We start from the raw sequence: 24,467 nt of genomic DNA on the forward strand, positions 1-24,467 counted from the left end.
ACACCACTCTTTGTGTGTGTGTGTGTGTGTGTGTGTGTGTGTGTGTGTGTGTGTGTGTGTGTGTGTTGTGCAATGTACTGGAATCCAACCAAGAACATATTGCCCTCACACCCAGTGTGCCCGGCCTCCAGGTCCATCTCTTGATCCACCGTGACCCTGACCAGGATAAAGCAATTTTTTTCTTCAGACAAGTTTATGAAACGTCAATAACACACTATTCAATCACTGTGTTATGTTATAAAATAACTAGACAGAGCTTTCATTAGTGGCAGGAATGTTTCTTTTATGGAAAATAAAGGTACATTTTATTACTCAAATATTTGGACAATTGTTTCATAAACACCAAAATCCCCACCCCACCCCACAAACACCTCATTTTCTCTGACACACTAACAACTCGTGGCTCGTTTTCTTCTCTTACCGTGGAGGCCCCCTTTTCTTTATAATTCGAATTACCCGCTGCCATCTGGCGCACGTGAGAGCGCGCACTACTTTTCGTTCCCGGCTCCTTAATCCAGTGGATCGGGACGGGGGGGAAGATACACTGCGCACAGGCGCATTGATTCCGGTAAAGGAGGTGCTGTGGCTCTCGCGCTCCGCTCGCTCTCGTTGCTCAGATCCCGCTCTACTCCAGCGCGTTCCTCTTCCAGCAGGAGCCGTTTCATTCCTCTGCCCACTTTATTCCAATAACCGACACGCGGCCAGGAAGCATCGCGCTAAGGTCTTGAAAATACGAACCGAGCTCAGTGCATTCTTCAGAATCCTCACGGAGAGACATTGCAATGCTTAAAACACGGGATCTCATCTGGACCGTGCTGCTTTTTGGACATGCAGGTAAAGATGCGAATGATTTATTTGTTTTTTTTTAAAGCATGCTTTTTAACTTTTCATCTTCTACACGCATCATTTTGGTCCTGATGCGGTTAATACTTGCTTCCAGCCCGCTCCATGCATGGACTCTGGAGCACCTGGTTTTCAATAAGTTCTGAAAAGGATTTATGTCCATCATACACTATTTGGGTTTTTGCTGGGTTTTGATTGAGCATCGGTGTAGGCAGATGATTGCACATAATGGATTCAGTCGCACTGAGTTGATCCACGTACTCATATTTGATCCAGTACCAGGCCTGTGTGATCCATCTCGAGATGATCCCCCGGGTAGCCTCTGATTGTTTCTGGATGTGGAACAGTGGCGGGTTGCGATGATGATGCACGAAGATGAAGATAGGGTTAAAAGAACAGTGCACGTCGTGGAAGTGTGTCTCTGATAGTAAACAAGTTAACGTTGACTCGCGCGTCTTCTTGTGCGTGATGGTACCGAGCGCGCGCGTTTTGTCTTTAGTGCACGGGGAATTCATCTACAATTAGAGTTTGAAAAACAAAAAAATAAATAAATGGTGGGATTTGTCTGGGGTTTAAGAGCATGACCTGGTGCTCTATCCTTCCTGGAGCAAACCTTTGATTTGTGCAGGTATTCTGGTGAACTACTGTGCAGTTATAAAGCCTTGCGCACGCGCTTGCGCTCATGCACGTGCCACAATCACTACGTACATTAACCTTTAGAAGTAACTGTAAATGGAAGTGCAGTATGGACCCAGTGTTGAAAAGTTACATCCTTGGTGATATAAAAAAAAAAAAAAAAAATTTGCAAAAACAAACAAACAAGCAAAAAACAAACAAAAAAAAAATCACATTGTGCGACATTTCAAAGTTTTCATTCAGTATTACATTTCGGGCAACGTGAAAGCTCGCGCGCTTGCGCTGAGTTGCACGAGCTCGTGTTTTGGAGGGGAGGCAAAAGGGAATGGTACAGTCTCTCTCTCTCTCTCTCTCTCTCTCTCTCTCTCTCTCTCTCTCTCTCTCTCCCTCCACACACTCGCACACTATCTTACATTCTCTCCGCCCTCGGATGTCTTTCTTTCTTTCTGTAGGCATCCCTCTTTCAACGTCTCTTCTCCTCACCCCTCTTTCACTTCATTTTTGCCTCTATCTATCCTGTATCACCTCTCTCCTCTATTTCTCTGAATCAACCTTTACCTCTTTCTGCACCTTCATCTATGTGCAGTTTCTCACTCTCTCTTTTCCTTCTCAATGCTTTTTAATCGCTTCCATTTTTTCTTTTTCTTCTAATGCTCATCTCTTTCTCTCCACTTTTTCTTTATCACATTTGCATCTCACTCCATTTCCGTCTATATACATATTTATTTGTCTATAATTGTCTTTAATTGTGTCCCTCACCTTTTGCCTTGTTATTTTTTCCCCTTCTTTTACCTTTTCTGCCTCAAAGCCCCCCTTCGCTTTCGCTTTCCCTCTTTATGCTTTCCCCAGTTTTATTGTCCCTCCCTCTCCTGCTCTGTCTATCACCCCTCCCGTTCTTTCTGTGCCACTCATTTTTTGCTCCATCACTCTCTGGTTGTGTCCTTTAGGTCACCCCCTCTAAACCCCCCACTTTATTTCACAATCTCTCTATTTCTCTGCTTTCTGTCTTTCTCAGTCTCTTTTCCCCCCTTATTTTTTTCCTTGCAGTTTTCCCCTTGTCTTCTCTTTTGTGCTCTTCTCAGTGTCTCCTTCTTTCTTTCAGTATTTTCTTTTTAATTTCCCCCCACTGTGTGTTTCTTCTCCTGCCCCCATCCAATTTTCCGCATTCCCCCTTTCTCTCGCTGGGTACGGCTCTAGTTTTAAGAAGCATTTGTTTGAGTAATTGCTCAGGAATATGGTGCTTTACTACAGTAAGGTGACAATCGAGCACACTTGCACCTGTCAGTCTCTTTCACTCTCCCTCCATTTTTCTTGCACGCCGATTCCCTTGCTTCAGCACCGTGGGGGGTTGGCATGTTAATGTTGAATTGCAGCTGCTATTGTGTGTCTTAGTGTGAAACAGACAGTAGGCGGGAAACAGTGACCAGACATGGACAGAAAGACAGTTCGTCTGAGACAATGATGCACCCTAAACAGTAGTAAACATCGCTTTAAATACAGAGGAGACTGCAATCATCCAATCTCCTTCTTAATTGTTTAGTCTGCAGCCTGACCTCAGGAGAAAAGCAAAGTTTTAGATGAGTCAACAGCCAAGAAAAAAGAGAAAGAAATATCAAGCAGGGAGAAAAGTCTTGAAATTGTTCACATCTGGAACTCAAACGTCTGTGGGGAGTTCAAAGGCGCTATGAAAACACAAACTGCCTATTTTTTGCAAGGAGGAAACTGTGGAATGAAAGAAAGAAATAGGGGAAATAGGTCTAACCAGAGAAAATTATACCCCACTCTGTATTTTCTTTAGAATTCTATGACTTGTCCAGAAATGTGACAAATTCAGGTGAGTTTAAAAAAAACAACATTTGAGGAAAAAAAAATCACAACTGTGATAAAGATGGAAAATGATTATTAGCTTAATTTTTGCAATCAGATATTGTATGTTCATTAAAGGCTTCTGATTGTGGAGCACTATGATGTTGCTTTGCGTGGTCACTTGGACTCCTTCGGTGCATCACTTTAGCATAGTGACATATATACAGTTTTAAAAATTATACCCTCAGGCCCCCCTCCCCCCACCCTGTTACTCTTTTACCCCGTTACCCTTTTACCCCCTTACTCAATCCATAAGCCCATTCATTATAGTCTTTAAGTGTTCTCTGGTAATTTATATCCAGTCATGTACATGCTAAGTCACATGAAATATCTGCAATTGCACCATGAAGAACTGTCTGCCCTCTTTTGTTTACATGAGCTAACGGATGCCATTGACTGGCTAGCGACAGCCTGATCGACCAGCGAAAGAGGAATCCCATCCTCCCCTAGCTAGAGCAAAATCTTGAAAAAAAAAACCCAAAACAGCTTTACCTCTAGGGATCCCATGGAAAAAAACAACATACAATCTGATTAAGGAGACTAAATGTAGTTTATTAGGGTTGAATACAATTTCACATTGTATTACCATCTTGTATTTAAAGGATGACAAGAATTTCATCCCGCTAGACCGATTCCGTTTAATAAATCTTAAAAAGAAACATCCTGATGCTAATCATAAAAGAAAAAAGAATTGTCCAATCATTCGAATGTGTACAAGAGGAAAATGAACAGATAGCCTGCTCGATACAACTGCAATCGGGGTGACGTGAGCAATGAACGTCTTCAGCAGATTCATTATCTTGTCTGATTTTATCTTTTTTAGTTAATGGCATTAGGGGAAATCATCCACTGTGACAATCTACATACCTGTGAATTGGAATGTGAATATGTGCTATGAAAGCTTCATGTCCTGCCTCATCTGGCTGTTACTAATGCATTAGTTTGGGCAGTTTGCTGATTTTATGCTGGGACACATTATTCACGCTCCTTTCCAGCCCTCTGTTGCTAAATAAAGCCCGGTGATGTAGCCAGAATTTTTCACTAAGGATTTATATTATATTATGGTACACTCATTTACAATACCTACTTCTGATCCACATAACGTGTAAGTAGCACTTGGCTATGATGTAAATTTAATAATGGTCAATGGTGGATTCTTCCAGTTAATAGCAGTGGACAGATGTGTCAGGGATATTATACATTTAGAGCATCTGGTAGATACCCTTATCCAGAGTGACTTACAATTATCTCATTTATACAACTGAGCAGTTTAGGGTTAAGGGCTTTGCTCATGGGCTCGGCAGTGGCAGCTCGGTGATGCTGGGATTCAAACTCATGACCTTCAGACCAGAAGCTACCACTTCCCCTTCAAACAACTACCTCACACATTCAGGAAGTTTTTATTAAGCTCAGTATGCTAGCAGTCCCTAGTATTTTTCTCTCATTTAACAATTATAGAAAGAAACAAACTTCCTTGCAATTGCTCTCTAAGAAGAAATGCTAGCTCAGTGGATAAGACAGACTACTGATTGAAAGGTCATGAGTTTAAATCCCAGCACTACTATGCTGTCACTGCCGGACCCTTAAGAAAGGCTCTTAACCCTAATCTGCTTAGTTGTATAAATAAGACAGTTGGATAAGGGTAACTAGCAAATGTTTAATTGCACCTGTTAATCATAATAAATAAGACCACACAACCACCATTTAATAGTAAAATGAAGTACGGTGCATATGACATAACACTCAAAACATGACTTAAAATATTGAGCAAAGCAAAGTGCAGCCAAATCTCATAATTAATCTGGGAAAGTTAGCGAATTTGCAAACACTTTTTCTTTATGATTTGGCTTTCTGTCCAACACTGAGACTGTTTTTTGTCCATTGAAAACGGAGCATTTTCGACTAAGTCTCCGAAATGGTTACATTGAGGTATTGAAAAAAAAAAGGCATATGGTTCATTGTTCAATGCTGTCATATGACTCATTAAAATGGAAAAATACCAAGAGGAGGATGATGTTGTACTGCAGTTGTTGTGCCTTCTATTCAGGGTGAAGCGTATAATATGTAAATATTTGTTTGTGTCCCTATTAACACACTAATTCATCTAACAAGCTTATTATACATATGGCTTGAATCTAACGCCCCCGGTTTATTGCGGAATTGCATTTGCCGCATAACTAATTTGATTTGCGGATTTACCCGGTCATTGGTGGGACTGTTTTTATGAAGTTTTTGGGGTGGCGCCTGTTTAATCGTGTTTTTTTGTTTATAAACGGGGGATTTCTGTTCTTTTCTTTTTTCTATATATCACTTTATCCACTTTGATGAATGCCCAGTTTCCACCAGTTAAACTTTTTGGAGCAAGATGCCTTTTATTATTAGTATTCATTTAAATTTTTTCATGCACGTTAAATCTTTCAGTTGCAGAGAATTCGTTTGTAATTTCTTAAAGGCACTGTGGTGTCTTGATGTAACCATGGTGTTACTTTGCATGCCGTTCTGCCATTCAGAAAACTAGCAATTTGGATCAAAATGCAGCACACTATATATCTTTAAGTCATTCAACTTAGTGTTCTCCACAGGATAAACCTTGCAGAGTGAGCATGTTTCTTGCATTAACTCGGAGGAACAGGGTGTGAAAGGTAGTGTTGAGTGTGACAGGTGTGTGATGAGGAAGCAGGAACTACAGTAGGTGATGTTATATTCTAAATTAGATGGTGTGAATGTCAGAGTATGGAGTTGTGTGGGTAAGAACTAGGGTATAGAGTCTATAGAGTTGTCACATTTTTAAGCACACACACACACACACACACACACACACACACACACAGACACACACACACACACACACACACAGACATATATATATATATATATATATATATATATATATATATATATATATATATATATATATATACACACATATACAATATGTACAATATAGCTCACAGCTGTACCCTGCCCATCAGTGAAAAGGAACCACCACTAATTGGATATTGTTTTGGCGGTGTAAGGTTTTCCAAGGACCTAGTCATAACTGTGCTGAGAGTATATTGTTATTTTTTTGGAAAACACAATGGACATTTTCAGCTCTCCATTACACAGACTGCATTGCACCTTTTTTAAATGCTCATGAAAAAATAATCCTTTTTGTCAGAAGGTGTTGTCAGAAGGTGTTTCTAACAGAAACATGATGATTGTTTGTTAATAAGTATTCAATTTCCAGCCATTAGTTTGGACACATTAAAAAAAATTTTTTGAAATATATTGTTTAGTGAGTTATTAAGCCTAGGGTAAGAACTGTATAGAAAACCTTTGATGACGTGTTTACTAAATGAATTTTGTGTCAGAGAGCGGGAAAATACAATGCGCTCATAGAGACAACATTGAGCGCTGTTGTGTGAACTGTGTGAAACATGAAAAGTGAACGCGCAGTTGAAAGATGCTTGTTAGCAATCACGAAGCATCGTTAAAATACATAGCATGGAGTAGACATTTTGAAGCGGCACATTCAGTGAGAGAAAATGTGCCTCTCTTAGGAGCTGTCATAAAATGTGTAGCATTAGATGGATGGAGGTTAATGGATGGCTATATCTGACCCCAGGTTCTTATACTGTGCAACTGTTATTACCCGATAGCCTCTGAAAAACTCATTGAACAAGGACAAATATCTAGAACCATGTTTGTAGAAGGATGCCGTGCTGCGCTTCATGACCTTGTGTGCTTTTATTATGACAGTTGAAAAAACAATGTATTACAACTGGTCTTTGGGAGTGCTTTAAAAAAAGAAAAAGCAGATTATCTTCTTTTGTCGATTTCTTACTCGTTAGCATTCGGATAATGATAAAAAGACCATGTTGTATTCATGTTGTATTGACCTTATGTCGGTTGTGAATCTGTAATTTCAGCAGTGTTTCCTCTAGTGATGCCAACTGGTGTCTGACAAATAAATACTGACATCAGATTAGAAGCCCAGTCGCCCATTAAACCCGATGTCTTTTACAGTAACGGTGGAAGACAAATGTGTGTGAACTTGAAAGAAAAAAAAAACATTTCAGACAGTGAAGTGACAGACTGAATGAATTATGGAGGGTTTTTTTTTAACCATTGTTACTAGGCCTGTTAATGGGGATTCAAATTCAAGATTAATAGTTTGCAGTATTCTTGACTTTAATGAGACAAAGCAACTACTTTTTAAAATATCTAATGTTTTGAAGATAGTTTGGAAAAGTTGCTACTTGATTGTTATATGGAGAGCTTCAACAAATTGCTAAATCATTGTGAATGAGTTCTAATAGTAGTAACTGTTCAGTTATTTGTCTAGTACACAGACAAAACAAAATCACATCTTGTCTCATTATTTTGATGTGATGTCTACTCTTGCACATGTGAAGTGTTTAAATGTATTGTTTTAGTGTGTATATAAAGATTAATCAGACATAAATTTATGGCCACCGATCAGGCATAACATTATGACCACCTGCCTAATATTGTGTTGGTCCCCGTTTTGCTGCCAAAACAGTCCTGAAGTGTTGAGCATTACCAGCATTTACTTCTTCACCAATTTGAGCTAAAGCAGCTAATCTGATGGCTCGGACCAAACGGACCAGTCTTCAATCCCCACGTGCATCAGTGAGCCTTGGCTGCTCATGACCCTGTTACCGGTTCATCACTGTTCCTTCTTTGGACCACTTTTGATACTGACCACTGCAGACTGGGAACAACCCACAGGAGCTGCAGTTTTGGAGATGCTCTTTTTTTGTTCCTAAACTCTGTGGCAGGCATGATCATTATGTTTGACCCAATTCTGAAATACTGAGCAGGCATGCAGTAAAGCTTTTACAGTCGATTTACTGCTACCCTATAATACAAAATGTTTGTATTTAGCTGTTTAATATCCATTTATTATCACTTGTGCATGTTTAAATATTAAAATTAGCCAGCATGCACATGCCTAATTGTTCTGATTGTGCATACACATGTAAATATTATTTACACTGCAGCTGTGTATAAAAAGACTTTCAGAAATGCTGCAATTTGATATGTAAAGCATACGTTGCGACAGAGCGTCTTCCAATTCTGTCCTGTTTTCCACTGCTTGTCATTTGATAAGAATGGGCGGTCTGTGCATATTAATCATCGCATGAATGCGAACCCAGGCTGATTTGCATTGTGCTGGCTCTGAAGGCGTTATATAGAGAAGTAAAGGGAGAGTGAGGGGGGAAAAAAGGAGGGAAATGGAGTGGGCTTTGTCATGCTGAAAAGCCACTAACCCCCTCCAGCGCTGAAAGACTTTCTCCTCTGTGAAGTTGAGGGGTTGGGCTAAAGTCGCAGGCCGACAGGCTCATGAGTAAAGTGTAGACATTACAGAATTGAATCTCCTACTCTGCACCAGGAAATTCTCAATTTTAGCCCTTGTCTTGTGACACAGTGCTGGTGTTAGTTTTGATGATTTATCTCAAATTGCTCTGTTATTTTCTTTGGATTGAGATGGCTTTGAGGGTTGGCGGGGGTGTCACTGATCCTAAATGAAGCAGAATCAAAACAAAACCATTCAAGCTTTATAACATGCAAAATATATTGTCCCTGATTTATGCAAAAACCAAGGGAGTGCAAACGTTTGAGCTTAGCTCTACCCCGCATTAGCATTCAAGTATTGTGTCTGAGGCAGGCCATGTGCATGCACTGTATTCGGGGGTGTGGCTTTGGAGGGAACACATGAAAAAGGGGTCTTAGTTTGTTTGGACTGTGAGGTTTAAAACACCTGGCTTCAGCCATGTCTGAAAAATAAGACATGACGTATGAAAGGGTTGAAAATTATTGTTGAAAAAGCACTGAAAAGCCAATTCAAATTGCAGCAGTGCGACTATGCATTTTTTTACCAACATTATGATCAAAGAGAATGGGAGATGCATTGTTAATACAAATATAACTTAATTTAAGCAGCTACAGGAATAAAAGGTATTATTAGTAATAAAAAAAATAGAACTTGACAGATTCAAATATGAGTTTTTTTTATGAATTTGAAAGCATGGAGTGTTGCTGTTTTTTTATGAATTCTGTTGTAAGAGAAGGTATGAACCTTGTTTCAATCCATAGTTTTGGTTTTGCTTGTTCTCCCTAGGTCTTTATGCCCCCTTTTATCTTAACTATTACAGAATGGGCAAGTTTGCGACACAAATCCAGCTGTAATATAAGTAAAAAACTCAAATTGTTACTATTTTATATCCTGCATAAAGAAACTATTAATTATGTAATATTAAAGTCTTTAAAAACAGTAAAACACTAGGCTGGTCATTAAAGAGATTCGGTTGTTGCCTGGATCAGCACCCAATCGAGTTTTTCTTCCTGTTTCTCTTTGTCAGTGTTTTTCCCTGACCTACTCTCAGGCCGACTGTCTATCTATCCCCTTGTCTCTGTCCTCCTCTGTGGCTTGCAGATGTTGATGTTGCTGTGGATTAAGTTTGGGGACCATGATTCAGAGTGACTCATTAGTCTCTGATGTAATACCTAGAAATGGTGGCTCGCTCATCCTGGGGCGGTTGGACAGCCCCTGTCGAATGTCTCACTCTGTTTGAGTGATGAGCCAAATTCCACCCTATGGGTATTATTATCACATTCGAATGAAATGACGTTCTGCTGGATGTCATATTTAAGATTTTTTTGAATTGGATGAATACGGTGATCTGTCTGTCTGTCTGTCTGTCTGTCTGTCTGTCTGTCTGTCTGTCTGTCTGTCTGTCTGTCTGTCTGTCTGAGGCATTACTTGATATTAAATAAATGTGTTACTTTTGTTTGGTTTTAAGTGGACTGCTTAATCTGTAACAGAATATCAATTAACCTTAAAGGTCATAGATCTTCACGTTTTAACTAGCTCTAGGTGTGTTGATTATTTTGTAGTTTGTCATTCATAATTAATTTACAAACAACATCCTTCATTAGCAAAGACCGCATTCGTATGGGCTGTTTTCAGCGCAGGCAGCTGAAAAACCGATCTGACCTTGAACAGACTCTTTTACTGTGACAGACAAGCAAGCCCATACAGACAAAGCTGACCTCATCCCATTTGGCCTGGGGTTACGGGGTTTTGTTCTGTGTGTGCAGTTTTGTTAAATGACATTCATAAAATGCATATAAAGGAATAGTGGGTGGCTCCGTGGTCAAGGTCCTGTGTAAGTGCTTGGACAATTGTGAGAGCAGAAATTTTTGAGGGCCACTTTTTGGCCCTTGAGCAAGACTTAACTGTTCAACTCTGTATTTTGACAGGATTGTACTTCACGTGTGGCCAAATTATATGGTTTTCAGGAAGGGTTTTTTGCACCTTTGGAAACAAGAGCATGTTTTTAGAAATGTTTGCCTGAAATAATGCTGAGTCAAACACAATCAATGTATAATTTGAACACCCTGACAAGTAAGATGTAGCATAATTAAACATTAAACAATAAACCAATATATAATTTGCTTTTGTAATTTCTGGAGCCCATCAATTACAAAGCTAAAAACCATAACCTGACCATGAACACGACATCAACAGGGAAGTAGCTCAGTCGTTAAGTCTCCCGGTTTACTCCTCGTTTACTACTCTGGGTTTAAACCCCAGTATCGCCAAGCTTCCACTCTTGTGTCCTTGAGCATATTGCCATAATTCTGATAATTATTCATTGGTAATTTGGTGCAGTACCTTCTTACACTTATATCAAAAACTGCTTTTACCAAATAAGGGGGATTTTTTATGTCAGTTTTTCAATGGATTTTAAATGTTTCATCATTGCTAGTCTTTTTTTTAAACATGACAGACTAATTGATCATCAATCTTCTTTTTGTCTCAACAAATGTAAAAGGCAAAGCTCAAAGTAGAACAAGTGTAGTTCATTTTGTTGTTTGGAATAGTATCTGCTGCCATATGCTTTTCTAAGTAAGGAAATAATCTTTTGGGGGCATACATGTAGGAGACAAAATAGAGTGACTTTTACTCGGAAGCGAATTATTTTCTATTAATTGCACACCCCAGTGTGATTTTTTTATTATACCTTATATATCACAGCAATATGTTAATGCATTTTTTACATTGTTTAACAATAACATTTCCTTTCTCGTTCAATTCTTGTTGCGTTTTTGTTGAATGCTCACAAAATGCCTCTATTTTACTCCAGACGTTTTTAGGCCCAAAATAATGCCCCCTTTTTATATTTCTAAGAAACTGGAAAGCCCTTTATCCTAAAGACTTTCCCTTTGGTTGAAAACCTTAATTTATTATCTATTTCCAAAAACTTAAATTAAAGTCTCTCCCACAAAAAAAAAAAAAATTTTCTTATGGAGCACCAGCCATCCCAGGCAAGTGTGCAGACAAGCTGTTACTATAGAAATGATAATGTATTAAAATGAGTGCATTAATACAAACCTGTGACTTGAATTACAGCCCAAGCTGCTGTTATAAAATATTAATCGGGAATTCAACATCGCTGTGGTTTAAGTGCATTTTAATGGCTTACATATATACGAACGCTTATTACTGCATTTTTCATGTACTAAACTTTTGCATTAGTGCATGGCAAATACTAATAAATTTTAGGTCATAGTGTACAGAGATTTTTATTCTATGGAGCTGGGCCATTTGCTCTTCCCAAACATCATTATTTAGGGCTAATATTGACATTGTCTTAGGAGCGCTGAAAGTATTCCTCTTTTCGCACACTCATACATGCTCCGAATAGGAAGTGACAAACGTGTCTAATGAAAGCGCACATTCTTGTAAAGCCCTTATCTGATGTGTGTGCGGGGTGTCGAATTATCCAGACGTGCAGTACGGACAACAACAGTGTTTATTGTTCTTTGGATATTGAGGTCAGTAGATCATAGCACCAGTGACCCAGGTGGGATTTAGTTGTGCTCTCTTTTTCAGCCCCTTTTCCTGTTGACAAAAAACATGTTAAAGTGTCATAACCAATCTAGTAAGAGGTGCTAGGAAGGACTGGCTCGATATCAGTGTCTCTTTCTGTAACAGCGATTGGCATCACTGAAGAAAACATCGTTGACATTTGATCTGCTACTTGTATAAAAATTGTAATGAGGAGATAGCGTACACCATGTGCTATTGGAATGTATTATTATTTACCTCTACAATCTGGTAGCACAGGCCCTCGAGCATCCCGCTGATGCTGGGGAGCGCAATGTTATCACTGTGATTGCCTCCTCACCTTTGATCGCTTTTGCGTGCGCCTCTCTATACTCCGCCACCCTTCATGCTGCCTCGTGTCATTCCTCTATTGCCACTGCAACACGTCGTAATCATAGTGCACGGCTTGAATATCAAGATGCTACCCATTCAAGTAAATAACACTGCTGTTTTCTAACAGTTAGTCTTGAAATATATGGCCGGTGAAGCCCCCTTCTGACTCTAATATCACATTGTTATGAAGATGATGACTCTATTTTTGTGTTCATGCTGCCAAATGTCACTAACTTCTGGGCCATTAATTCAGGCTTTAGGCTAAAAAAACAAGCCTCCTGCTTTATTGTCTGAATCCCACGCCTTCTTTGCGTTCCTTTCTTAAAGATTCCAGGCATGATGTTGCTTACTGAGATGAAAACTCCTTCCATATCTACTCAAGCCAAAGGAGTCTAGAGGATTTAGGTGATTAGATAAAAAAAAATAGTCTCCTCTGCCTTTTTTTCGCTCTGTAGGCCCATGGTGCTTTAAGCAACAAAGGTTACGGATTAAGAATAAAGTATAGCTTTTTTCCCCATATGTGGTCATTTCTGTCAGCACCCTTGATCACAAAGGTATGAAATTACTTTTCCACGTTGAAAAACATTACTCCGGATTAGGCATTCTGAAAAAGATGTTTTTATAACCAGAGTTCTCATTCCTGCATATATCCTGCGGCTTTTGTTAGCTGAGGAGGAATCAGTTAGATCAATGCTAGCTAAAGCACCACGAGTTTAGACATCTGTTTAGGTTTTAGGAACAAAGAGATGTCAAGCCACAGATAATTGATAAATGTTTTCCAAGATGGATGGGCACTCACAATTCTGTGAAGATTCTCCTATGACCACAGTTTGAATTTTTCTAAAATGATATTTTTTGTTCGTTTATGCTATTGTGATTATAGCCTTCATTGAATTTTTTTATTGATTGGATGCTGTGAATTTTGGGCAGTTGCCTACAACTTTGCATGCACTAATTATTTCAAAAGTATCCAATTTCCTTGAATTTTTTGATACCATGCCCTAGCAGTTCTTGAAACTGTGCAAAAAACAGTTGGGTGTTGATTTTTAATGCATTGCCGAGCCTTAGACTGGGGCCAGGTGGAGAAAATCTATTAAGATTGACAACCGTTTAGGGTGAAGCTAGTGAATATGGAGCAGATTGCTCTAAAAGCCTGCCGGAGACCGTTGGTCTTTATGGCTCTGAGGCCTCCTCATTTGTTCATCTGTCTATGACTGGGCCAGATGGTGTGGAGTGGGCGAGATGTGGGCTGTGTCAACAGAGTAACAACTGTGAGTGTAATGTTAGTCACCATGTCTCTGCAATGCTGTCTTTAAATCCAAAGCCTTGAAGCTAGCAACATCCATTTTTGCACTTTGCTCAGACAGATAGCATTTAAGATGATAAAATATGAGACTTTTGAACAGTATTCAAACATTGTGTTGTGTGGATTTCTGTCATGATTCTGACAGGATGCAATTATGTAAACTTAAAGTTTGATTTAATGGGTCAAGATAAAGAGTTGTAGTTTATATTTATATTGCCCATTTAAAACATTTAAGCAGGTTAACCAGGAGTGTACAGAACTAAGAAATGGAAATAAAGGATTAGATGTTGAAAAAAAAAAAAAAAAAAAACATAACAGAACTGGCAATGGACAATGACACATAGTGTCAAGAATGAGAAAGTAACAAGCGATGGGCAATGTTTGAAACAGGACAGGAGAACAACCACTATCACCTGGAAAACAAAAAACACAATTTTATTTCCATAACTTGTATAAGTAATGTTAACAAAAATGAACATATTTAATAAAAATGTATTGACCAAAATGTATAAGATCTAAATATCATATAACTTCAATTTCCAGTTTCTCTATAAGAATACATTCATTAGTTTGAATTTATTTAAAAATGTAGCAGCCTGATTATGGATTTATATTTTGATACCAATAAACTTTATTGTAAAGAATACTACTTCAGTACTACCTTGTTTAAATGCGTTTGTAGAATTCTAAATGTCATTGGTTTTCTGAATTTCTGAATTCCAAAGAATTTTCAGTTTATCTAACATACTTGACTAAAAAATGACCTTCAGGATAGGTACTTTGTAAAAAGACATTAACAAGAGCAGGTCTTAAAAATGTACCAAAAAACATGGTAGTTATAGTTGTATAGTTTATTGAATAGAACAAATTATGGTTCAATACATTAAAGACCCAAATTCCCAGAGCAGCCGGTTGTTCGACTACCAGTTCTAACCAGCTTTCACAGCCAGTGGCTGTAGAGTCAACATTAATCATCCTGTCAGATCCTTAGAGTGCAAATTATAACCAAAACCAACCCAAAATGTCAAGAGAATAGAATATGATAGATGACGTTGGAGTAAACTAGACCCCATTCTGGATGGTTAAACTCTAAAACTGCTCAGGCGTAGCAAAAATCTGGTCTGGCCAACTATCCAAAGACAGGTCATTTTGAAGAGCACTCATTAGAAAAACCACTCCTATTGTTCATGGATCTTAATGAGTATCGCAGCATGGAACCAACTGAACAAAGGGAAGGCCACTGTCCCAGTTCAGAACGGAATAAGTTTACTCATCCAGTGGACAGGGCACCGTGTCTCGCCTCGGCTTTTGTGCTGATGGAGGCACCTGATGGGTCCCCAGGACTCTTGCTCTCATTAGCGTTATTGGGAAAGACAGTCTCTGAACACCAGTTTGCCCAGGATAAGGAAAACCCTTAATTAGTTCATTCCCCTACACAGTGATCCAACTTCACAAAGCTTAGTGCCACTTGAGGACATCCTGTACTATTCTCACACTTATTATTATCAAGGCAAATCCATTTAAATCTGACAGTCACATCATGTGCATCTTTTTCTGTACTTTACTTGTCAGCAGAAGGTGCTAAAATAGGAGCAAAATACAGCATACATTTTGTAGTTAAGTTGAATGTTAATGTTAATGTTATGAATGTTGTTTTGTAGGAAAAACAAAACTGAAAGAAATTCTGCCAAATTTACAGAAAATTGCTGACAACAAAATTTTCTTCATGTGTATTCTGTTAAAAAATCACAATTATATTCTAATCCTGTACATTAGGAATCACGTGGCAAAATCAATAAACTTTTGAGGATGTCTACAAAATTGTATAAATAACTCGTTAAGAACAAAAAAAAAAAGAAAAGACTATAAACAGTGGGTGTGTAATGATACACGTATTCGTACCCAATTTTTACAGTGCTTTCGGTGTAGGACACACGTATCGAATGCAATTCATTTGATGTGTGGATCATAGTTAAATTCTGAGTTCCCTCAGGAATGTATTAAGTGGTGGACCGTAAGTTTGTTTAGACTCCACCTTGCACTGTGTGTGCATTTTTTAATTATTATTATTATTTAACTTGAAAACATACATAACCAATAAATGCCAGGGGTATAAAAATTAAGCTAGCGTTAGCTACTAACAACAACTAGCTAGTAGCTAGTTGGCTACTTACTCCGTACCAGAAATATGATTTGTTTTGCGCATGCATGAAAACAAAAGAATCCATATGGATAATTTTAGCTGTATAGCAGGAAGTGGCTAGTGGCTAGCATTAGTGATATGGATTCTTTAGTGTTTTATGTCCAGCTTTAAGATTTTTTCTTACAAGGAGAAAATCCTGACAATTCCACATATTGAGGGAGAGAATGAATGAAGGACGGAAGGACTAAATACATTTGTTAAAGTTCGCTTAAATAAGTTGAACAGATAAATCGAACATATCGTCAGAAAATTAAATATTAAATGTAAGTCACACACACACATACACACACACATATTATTTTATATATTATTTAACCAAGCAGGCATTTCATTACTTTTTTTTTTTTTAAATGTTATTTGTTCAAATGTTGATCATAAATGATAATAAAATCAAACAGCGTTAATAAAAAAACTAATTTGGACCGTGACTTAAAAACCGAGGTTTGTACCGGGCCTTGAATTTTATGTACCGTACTTTTACATCCCTACTAAATAGTGAAATGTAACTTAATAACGAATAAATAGGTTTACAACTAACTTGATCAATGCTCATGAGTGACAAGTTGAACTATCTGGAGGAAGCTATTGTCATTCTTTATGCTTTTTTGAGCAGCAGTCACACCACAAGTTACTTTTTTTGATAGCTTTTTCTTGTATATATGTTTTTATATAGTTTCTCACTCGACCATGGTTAAATGCTTATTTAATGAAAAATCTTCAGCCTGACAGATTTTTCACATCTGAAAGCATGTTGCTGGAGGCCTTAATTTTTTATTTATTTATTATTTTTTTTTTTATCATTTTTTAATGTTCAGAACAGAGCACATAGAGAATAGTATATTTAATGGCAAAGCTCATTCACACAATTGGACATTGATAATGAATCATCCAGTTTTTGTTAATTCATGCTGTGATTTATTAGAACGTTTAAGGTATAGTGGTTTGGTCAGTATTCTCAATTCTCATGTTTGAAAATGAGCATTTGAACTGAAGGCACTCAGAATGGTGTTTTGTACATCAGCCATTTTCAGATTAAAACTGGAATCGGTATTTGAATGCTAAACTCTGTCAGAATATTTAAAGTATAGTTTTCCCAGCATGCACAAAAGTGCTAAGGTAACATTAAAGTGTGATTATTTATCGAGGTATGCAAAATGACGTACTGCCTGCCAAGGCTCATTGAGATTTCTTTGCATGATAAATCGGTCTACAGTGTTTGCTTCTGAATTTTTTGTGCATGATTTTAAAGCATCTGAAATGTTTTATATATCAGTATATTATCAGTTTGATCATCAATCCATTGTTTGTTTTCTAGTAATAGGAACACACAATGTAGAACACGTGCTTCCATGTTATAAGAGGTAAAGTTATTTGTGGTATTTATGAATATGCTATGGTGACACAGAGTCCAACCCAAATACTGGAAGTGCTCAGAAACATGAACAAAATTGATGGAGATAGAAACAAAAGGATGCCCATTTTGCATCAGGTTTAACTTTTACCTTTTATTTTGTAAAATGTAATTAAAAAAAAAAAAAAAAAAAAAAAAAGGCAGAGTGTAAAAGAGTAGATGCTTTTTATTATGTTGTTCACACTGGACATTATTCCACATCTGGTCAGTGTATGCGACGGTTTTTTCCTCTCCGCCAGCTACAATTTATTTGATAGCAATGAATTCACCCTTGTGCTGTGATACAATACTAAAAGTGCAGGGTTTTTTTTCTCTTAGATTTACTTCCTCACCAAAGCCCATCAGACAAATTTGACTCAGACACAGACAGTCAGCAATAGCCATTCTGTTCTAGACAGGGAGCTTTGTGTGTGTAGTAGTTATTGTGTTTCTGGGCAACAGAGTGACAGCTGTGCATTGCTTTGTAATGAAGGGACAGGAGGATGAAAGGCGAGTGTCCAGGGGGAAAGACAGAAAGAGATGGCAAAAGATGGCTATTCGGCTGCAGCTGTGTTTGAGTAGTCGCATTACTATTCAGCCATTTGCTCCAAGCGGAAAATAATCCGTTATGTTTATAAAAAGCTACAGGAATATATGTTGAGAAATTATTTTAAGGCTTCCACGTTTGTCATTGTAGTAACCTTTACTAGGTATTGTTACGTGCTGACCTCTGGCTGTGATCATTACTCAAGGTTTCACCTCAGAAGGAATGATTGCAGCATGGCTTTTATTTTTATTTTTTTTTCAACGATGACAGATGATGCAGGAGCTGGAGACGAGTGCACAACACATTCACATCCTTATTGTTACACAAAAAGGACGACGTATTGTATGTCAATAGCAGACACGAGTCTGTCGGAACAGAGACTGACCGGTAATGGACTAGCAGAGGTTAGACTGGGTGAAAGTAAGAATATGGGACACATGCTGCCTTATTTATCGTTGACCCTCTATTTGATCCTGACATGTTGTGTATGGTGCCTGGCAGGGGAGAGAAAAGCTGGTTTTCGCAATTCGTTTGATGGCTCCTAATAATATCCGCCATTATCTGGGCACCTTATATGCTGCATCGACTCGAACCATGTGCTTGTGTAGTGTAAAGACAAGGGCACGATCCTTTATTTTTTGATCAAATTTATTAGTTTTTATATACGGATTTTATAAACACGGCAGGTGCTGGCATATTGTTATTTAGAGGGTGTAGTAAGAATTTAGGAAACAATTTCACTCTGTTAGGGTTGATAAAACAGCTTTATAGGGAAAAACAGGGCAAGTGGTGAGCTGAGCCAAATAATCTAAAAACGATTCTTGTCACTAATGTGCATCTTTACTGGGAGAGAATATGGATACAAGTTACACGAAACAAAACACAAACAAGTGATAAACAAGTCTCTGGTCCAATTCAGTTCAATTACAGATCCTGAACGTTTCAATTTTGCACCACTACAATTCGAATCAGGACCAATCCAGTAGAAAACAGTTTAGGTAAAAGTCTGTAAGCAAGACATTCCACATTTTTTTCCTTAATTGTCTTAGTAATTTTGCTACCCACATTTTGTTTGCTTTTCTGTACTATGTGTTCACTACGTGGAACAAATTTTAAAACATTTCTGATAAGGCTGTTTTGCATACCCATGTTCAAGCATAGTTATCATGATCTTATAATAAGGCATGGTCTTTAAAGTCAACTAGCTGATCACTTTAGTTATTGCCTTTAGCTGGCTAATGCAGAGTAGTAAGCTCCGTAAAAGAAAACCCTGCTAACGCTAGCACTACCTGCAGACTCACCTTCAGTTAATGTCTGAAGCTGCCTTTGTGTAGAAAAGTGCTTTTGTCAAGACTTCCGGCTGAGATTTTATCAAATCCAAATTAGGTCTAAAGATTTGATTTAAAACTTTAGATATTCTCTCATGCATGTTGAATTTCAATGAAAGTAGCGTTTTTTTCTATGCAAAGCAGATTTAAGCAGCCATATATTTTGTGAAATATGTTTTTTCCCCTGCTTCTGCTCTTTACAACTTTATGGGTTTATTCACACCATTAACATGTAGTAAAAGTGCTTAATACAATATTTAATACAGTACATTAAAGACAGTACAGTAATTGGACAATTCCAAATAATCTGTTTTGGCAAAGCTCTTTGAGCTTATGAATATTTTATCTGTGGTTTTCAGAAGGTCTAGACTCCAAGCTGAATATGAAAAATAATAAACTTATGTCCGGCTTTATAGAAGGATGTGTTTGTTTAGCTAGTCATGGAAAATAAAATAAGCAGTAGCATTTTCTTTCTCATAAACAATCATTAGTAATATAATGATAATAAATCACATACTATGGAATAAACTAGGGTAGTTAGTTGGCTAGTACTGTTTAGGACTAGTTAATGTTTTTTTTATTATTATTATTTAAGCACAAAAAAACACTTATTATCTAAAAAGGAAACATGTAAAAAAATGAAGTAATGAAATATGTTAATAACTGTACCTTTTAGCTGACTAGATGTTCAAATTGTTAAGGTTTTTGTATTTTAGCATTTTTTTTCCCATGCACTTATACTACATTGCTGCCACTTTGTTAGCAAACCGAATAAATTGATGCATAATATGTATTGGAAACATGTATTTTGGTCAGCCTTATTTCCAACATTCAATAATTAAAAGATTAAAGCCCATACAGTGAAAACAAAAGCTGTACTAGACTGCATTAACCTGTTCTTGCGTCAGTATTGACATTTGACAATCTATTATGCAGTAACGGGTCTATGAATGATCAGAATGTACTTAACAAAGCAAAAAAAAAAGTAATATGTAGAGAAATATCACCGTCACTGTGCTCTTGGTGTTAGCTGCACCGCTGAATGATCCAGAAGGCCTCCCTTCTTTTGCCTGAATTGAGTATTTGCACAGTGGTGTGTTTATGGATAATATGAATTCTCAAATAATAAACAGTGAGCTCACTAGTTCAACCAGTGACTCAGAATTTCTGTACAAGTAGTTCAGGGTGGAGGCTGGTGGTATCTAGGGGGAACGGAGGTCTTGGCAGCCCTGGTACCAGGTGAGCGTAGCAGATGGCCTGGCGCCAGCCTGTCGTGTGACTGCTCTCTGGGAGACGCACTTTCCCCAGTCCACAGGGAGCCAGACAAGACTGCAGCCCTGAATCACTAGCTCCTCGGGGGCAGCCGTCGTCTGGCTGGCCTCACCTGTGACACTGAGTCAGCGTGGCAGATTGGGGTGGGTGTTGTTGGGAGGGGTGGGTTTTGTGGCGCAGACACCGAAACAAGCACCTTTGTCTTTTTGTCAGCGCATTAATCCAATCCCGTATTCTTTTTTTTCCTTCTTCTTTTTTTTTCCAAACAGCAGGCTTAATTAGGTAAAAGATGCACAATATCTTTCAGTTATACAAATTAGCTCAATTTCCAAGATGGTGGGCTGGTTCTTCAGGACAACAGGGGAAGCTGAGGAAAAGCTCAGGGGCGACACAGAGACTCGGAGGCGCTGGTTGCACATTATAAGCGTCTAACAGTGTCTCATAGGGACACCATAGTCACTTAGGCATTGTTTAAGGGCCTTGTTTGGGCAATGGCTTTGCACGCTACCTGCTATTACTAGTTAAAATCCGCTCTTGGACTTCAGGGGGCTCAGTGATGTCAGGCTTTATATCCTCCTTCTTTATCTCCAGCTGCAGGAAAGAACGTAGCAGCTTAAGCTCTATATATATATATCTATGTGTGTGTGTGTGTGTGTGTGTGTGTGTGTGTGTGTGTGTGTGTGTGTGTGTGTGTATATACGCGAGTGTGCGCGTGTATACTGTATATATGTTATATAAGAAAAGCAACACTCTAATAATGTTATGATTATGTATTTTCATCTCAATGATCGTTCGAGAGCAAATTAAACCCAGGCTAATTTAATACATTGGACTTTATTTTAATATATTATATTATACCAGACATATATAATACATAAATAAAGAATGAAGCGGGATATAAGCGCAAAACGATTATTGAGATTGCCATAATGTGTACGCTATTTAAGTCTCACATTTTCAATTAGGGTTATTAGGCTATATTGAATAGTTTTTAGAAATTGAACAAATCATGATTCGACATAAGACTGTTTTGACACATTTGACATAGCGATGTTGGATGCACGAAAGCATTATGATCATTCAAATCACTTTTGCAGTGTATGGTTTGTTGTCTCTTGCAATCTCTAAGATAGAGACTCGGTGTCTGTCCTTATCTACGCCTACGGATGAGGAATGATTTGCGGCAGCCTTGTGAGGCTCCGTGTTGGCTTTCGTCTGATATTATTAAACGATGTGCCTTTTTTCACCTCTATTTGAGATTGTTTGTGAATGTTTGCTAATTTAGCAGAGGGTTAAAAAAACGGAATGTCAATATGCCTTTGAATTACTGTCTAGATAATATGGAAAACGTAGAAAAGGGAATCATCGAACTCTAACCTACAGGCTACATCCAAAACCATGTACTACTTCCATAAATAGTGTCACCTTATTCTTTGCCTTTTTCCCTCTTTCTCTTCCTCTCTCTCTCTCTCTCTCTCTCTCTCTCTCTCTCTCTCTCTCTCTCTCTCACTCTCTCTCTCTCTTTTTTTTTCTCTCACTTTCTGTTTCTTTCTCTCTCTCCCTGTAGTTTTCTCCCACTGTCACTTCTGTCCTATCTGCTGGCCCAGCTCCTAAAATAGCACCAAGCGAAATGTGTCAAGGTTAGATTGAAACAGCTTATCCCTGTGAGATTTATTAAACACAACTACTTTCTGGTCTTGGGAGACGTGATAAATCATTGACAGAGGAATTTATGCGTAGGCTTCAGATGAGATTTAACCTTGTTATGCTGAAATGAGTCATAATGCATCCCCGCTAAGCAGGGCAGTGTTTTTTAATAGGAGCACGTAATACATTGAAAACAAGGAGCTAGCTAGCTGAAATTTTACAGTTATGACTATAGGTGTATTCAGGATGCTAAATCTTTTACACTTCAGCAATACTAATGAACTTCAAGCGAATCCCGTAATGCACGCAACACATACACTACAGGCATGCAAGTGTTCATTAGGGGATAAACCACTTCCATGTGCAGTTTCAGGGACACTGTAGGAACAAAATCAATTAAGCATTTGCTTAATTTTATTCAATGTGTCAAAAGTTAATGAACTTCTTAGCATCGCACCCATGTGTGGACCTGTTCTAGTTGCTGCTATAAAGTTGGGAGCGCAATATTGAATGGTTGTGTCTGCTGTAGCATTATTATAAAATAAAAAAACTGTTCCAGCATTACAATGCCCTTGTGCACAAATCAAATTCTGAACACGGGGTGCCAAGGTTGGATTGGAAGAACCGACCTGCACAAACTTCAGAGCTCAACCCCACTGAGCACTTTCGGGATGAACTATAATGCCAGTTGCACCTCTAGACCTTCTCCCTAATGCTCTTGTGGATGAATGATTACAAAGCCACACTCTAAAATCTACTAAAGCCTTCCCAGAACAGTGGCGGTCCATCAAACAGTAACTAAATCTGGAATAGGATGTTTGAAAATCATATGAGTGTGATGGTAAGTTGTCTGCATACTTTTGCACATATAGCATATTACTCTAAACTGTTAAATTAATTATGCAGATTGGTCTTGGAGGACCATTGGTGACCTTTTGGCATTTTTTGAAGAAGAACGTTACAGTCTGACGGCAGCAAAGAAGGATCAATGCCTTAAAACATTCAGAATCAGATTACAACACATTAATTGGGTCTATATACATTTCGGTACGGAATGTAGCTATCCAATAAACTGGTTAAAGCGTGAACTAAAAAAAAAAAACTAGACTAAATTAAATAGTAAATTTAAAACTATTTAACGTTTGTTTGCTAAAAACATGTTTGTGGGTTTTTTTTTTTTTGGGTGGGAAAGGGGGGTTTCTAAACAGATTTTTTAAATCTGTTTTGGCATTTTTCAAGATTTGGAACAATTGTTGGATTTTACAAAACTGCACATATGTTGGGAAAAGCTTCCGGGAAAAGTTAAAACCAGGCCTCAGCACATGGCACAAATGGTGTGTGTACAAATCTTTGATGTTGTTGATTTAAAAAAAAAAAAACAATCGTAGAGGGATGCAGTGAATGAGGTTATCCATAAAGGGAGAAAAATTGAACAGCTGAGTTAAACAAAATGCCATTGCATGAGTGTTTGTGTTGGGCAAATTGACAACTGTAAAATATTTGAGGTCTTACAAATCACTGCTTGCCTCCTTACTCGTGTAGATGCTTTCTCATTGTGTCCACAGTTGCTTTTACTGTTCAGCTGCCAGGCTCCAAGGGGGGCATATGTTACTTTGGCTGGCCGGCTGGACAATGTGCAAAAGTAGCAGCTGTCCACTGGATTTATTTTCACCTTAGACCCCTGATTATATTTCAGAGAGTGGCTTGCTTTTTTAAAAAGCTGAATCGATATCTGCGGCGCCATCCTTTGTGGCTTTGTGTTCTCAAGACTATATAAAAGACTTTCAAGAGGCCACGCTTTATTTATTTTTTCCCCCTTCCCTTTTCTTTTTTGATCCCACAAATTATAAATTTTTTAGTTCTTCGTTCAGAGGGTGGTAGGTTTTAAACCTGTGCTGCGTCTTAATGGGACAGCAGGGAGTGCTATGCTATGGACGTGTTCTGCATTCATTATGGCTCTTTCCCAATGCCGTGTATAAGTGATAATAGCAAGAGATGTGTAATTCCTTCACCTCTAAAGAGCCATAGTAACCTTGAACTATTTTTCTATTCCCTTTTTTCCATAAATTCAAATACCTTTCCGTTTATTATTGCTTGCAGAATTACCCATGGTGCCTGTTACTTTTTCTTCCTGGTTTATTCTTGGTACAAAATTGCAGCTGGTGGTCTGTTGGAGTCAAACTGGGTTGCCATCATC

General features: G+C 38.1%; 1 protein-coding gene across 21 annotated transcripts in view; it reads left to right on the forward strand.

The window, feature by feature from the left end:
* The first annotated feature begins 519 nt into the window (after nt 1-519).
* ncam1a (neural cell adhesion molecule 1a) overlaps nt 520-24,467 on the forward strand; it is a 273,152-nt gene continuing 249,204 nt past the window's right edge. For 18 of the 21 annotated variants that reach the window (XM_083564828.1, XM_083564829.1, XM_083564844.1 and 15 more), the window contains exon 1: nt 549-834. In XM_083564828.1, the coding sequence (XP_083420954.1) occupies nt 783-834 (52 nt within the window). In that variant the 5' untranslated portion in view covers nt 549-782. Of the gene's footprint in view, nt 835-24,467 lie in introns of all 21 variants that reach the window. The other 3 variants (XM_083564833.1, XM_083564837.1, XM_083564835.1) reach the window with 3 other exon arrangements.

The sequence above is a fragment of the Silurus aristotelis genome, assembly GCF_946808225.1.
Source record: "Silurus aristotelis genome assembly, chromosome: 16".
Taxonomy (NCBI): Eukaryota; Metazoa; Chordata; class Actinopteri; order Siluriformes; family Siluridae; genus Silurus; species Silurus aristotelis.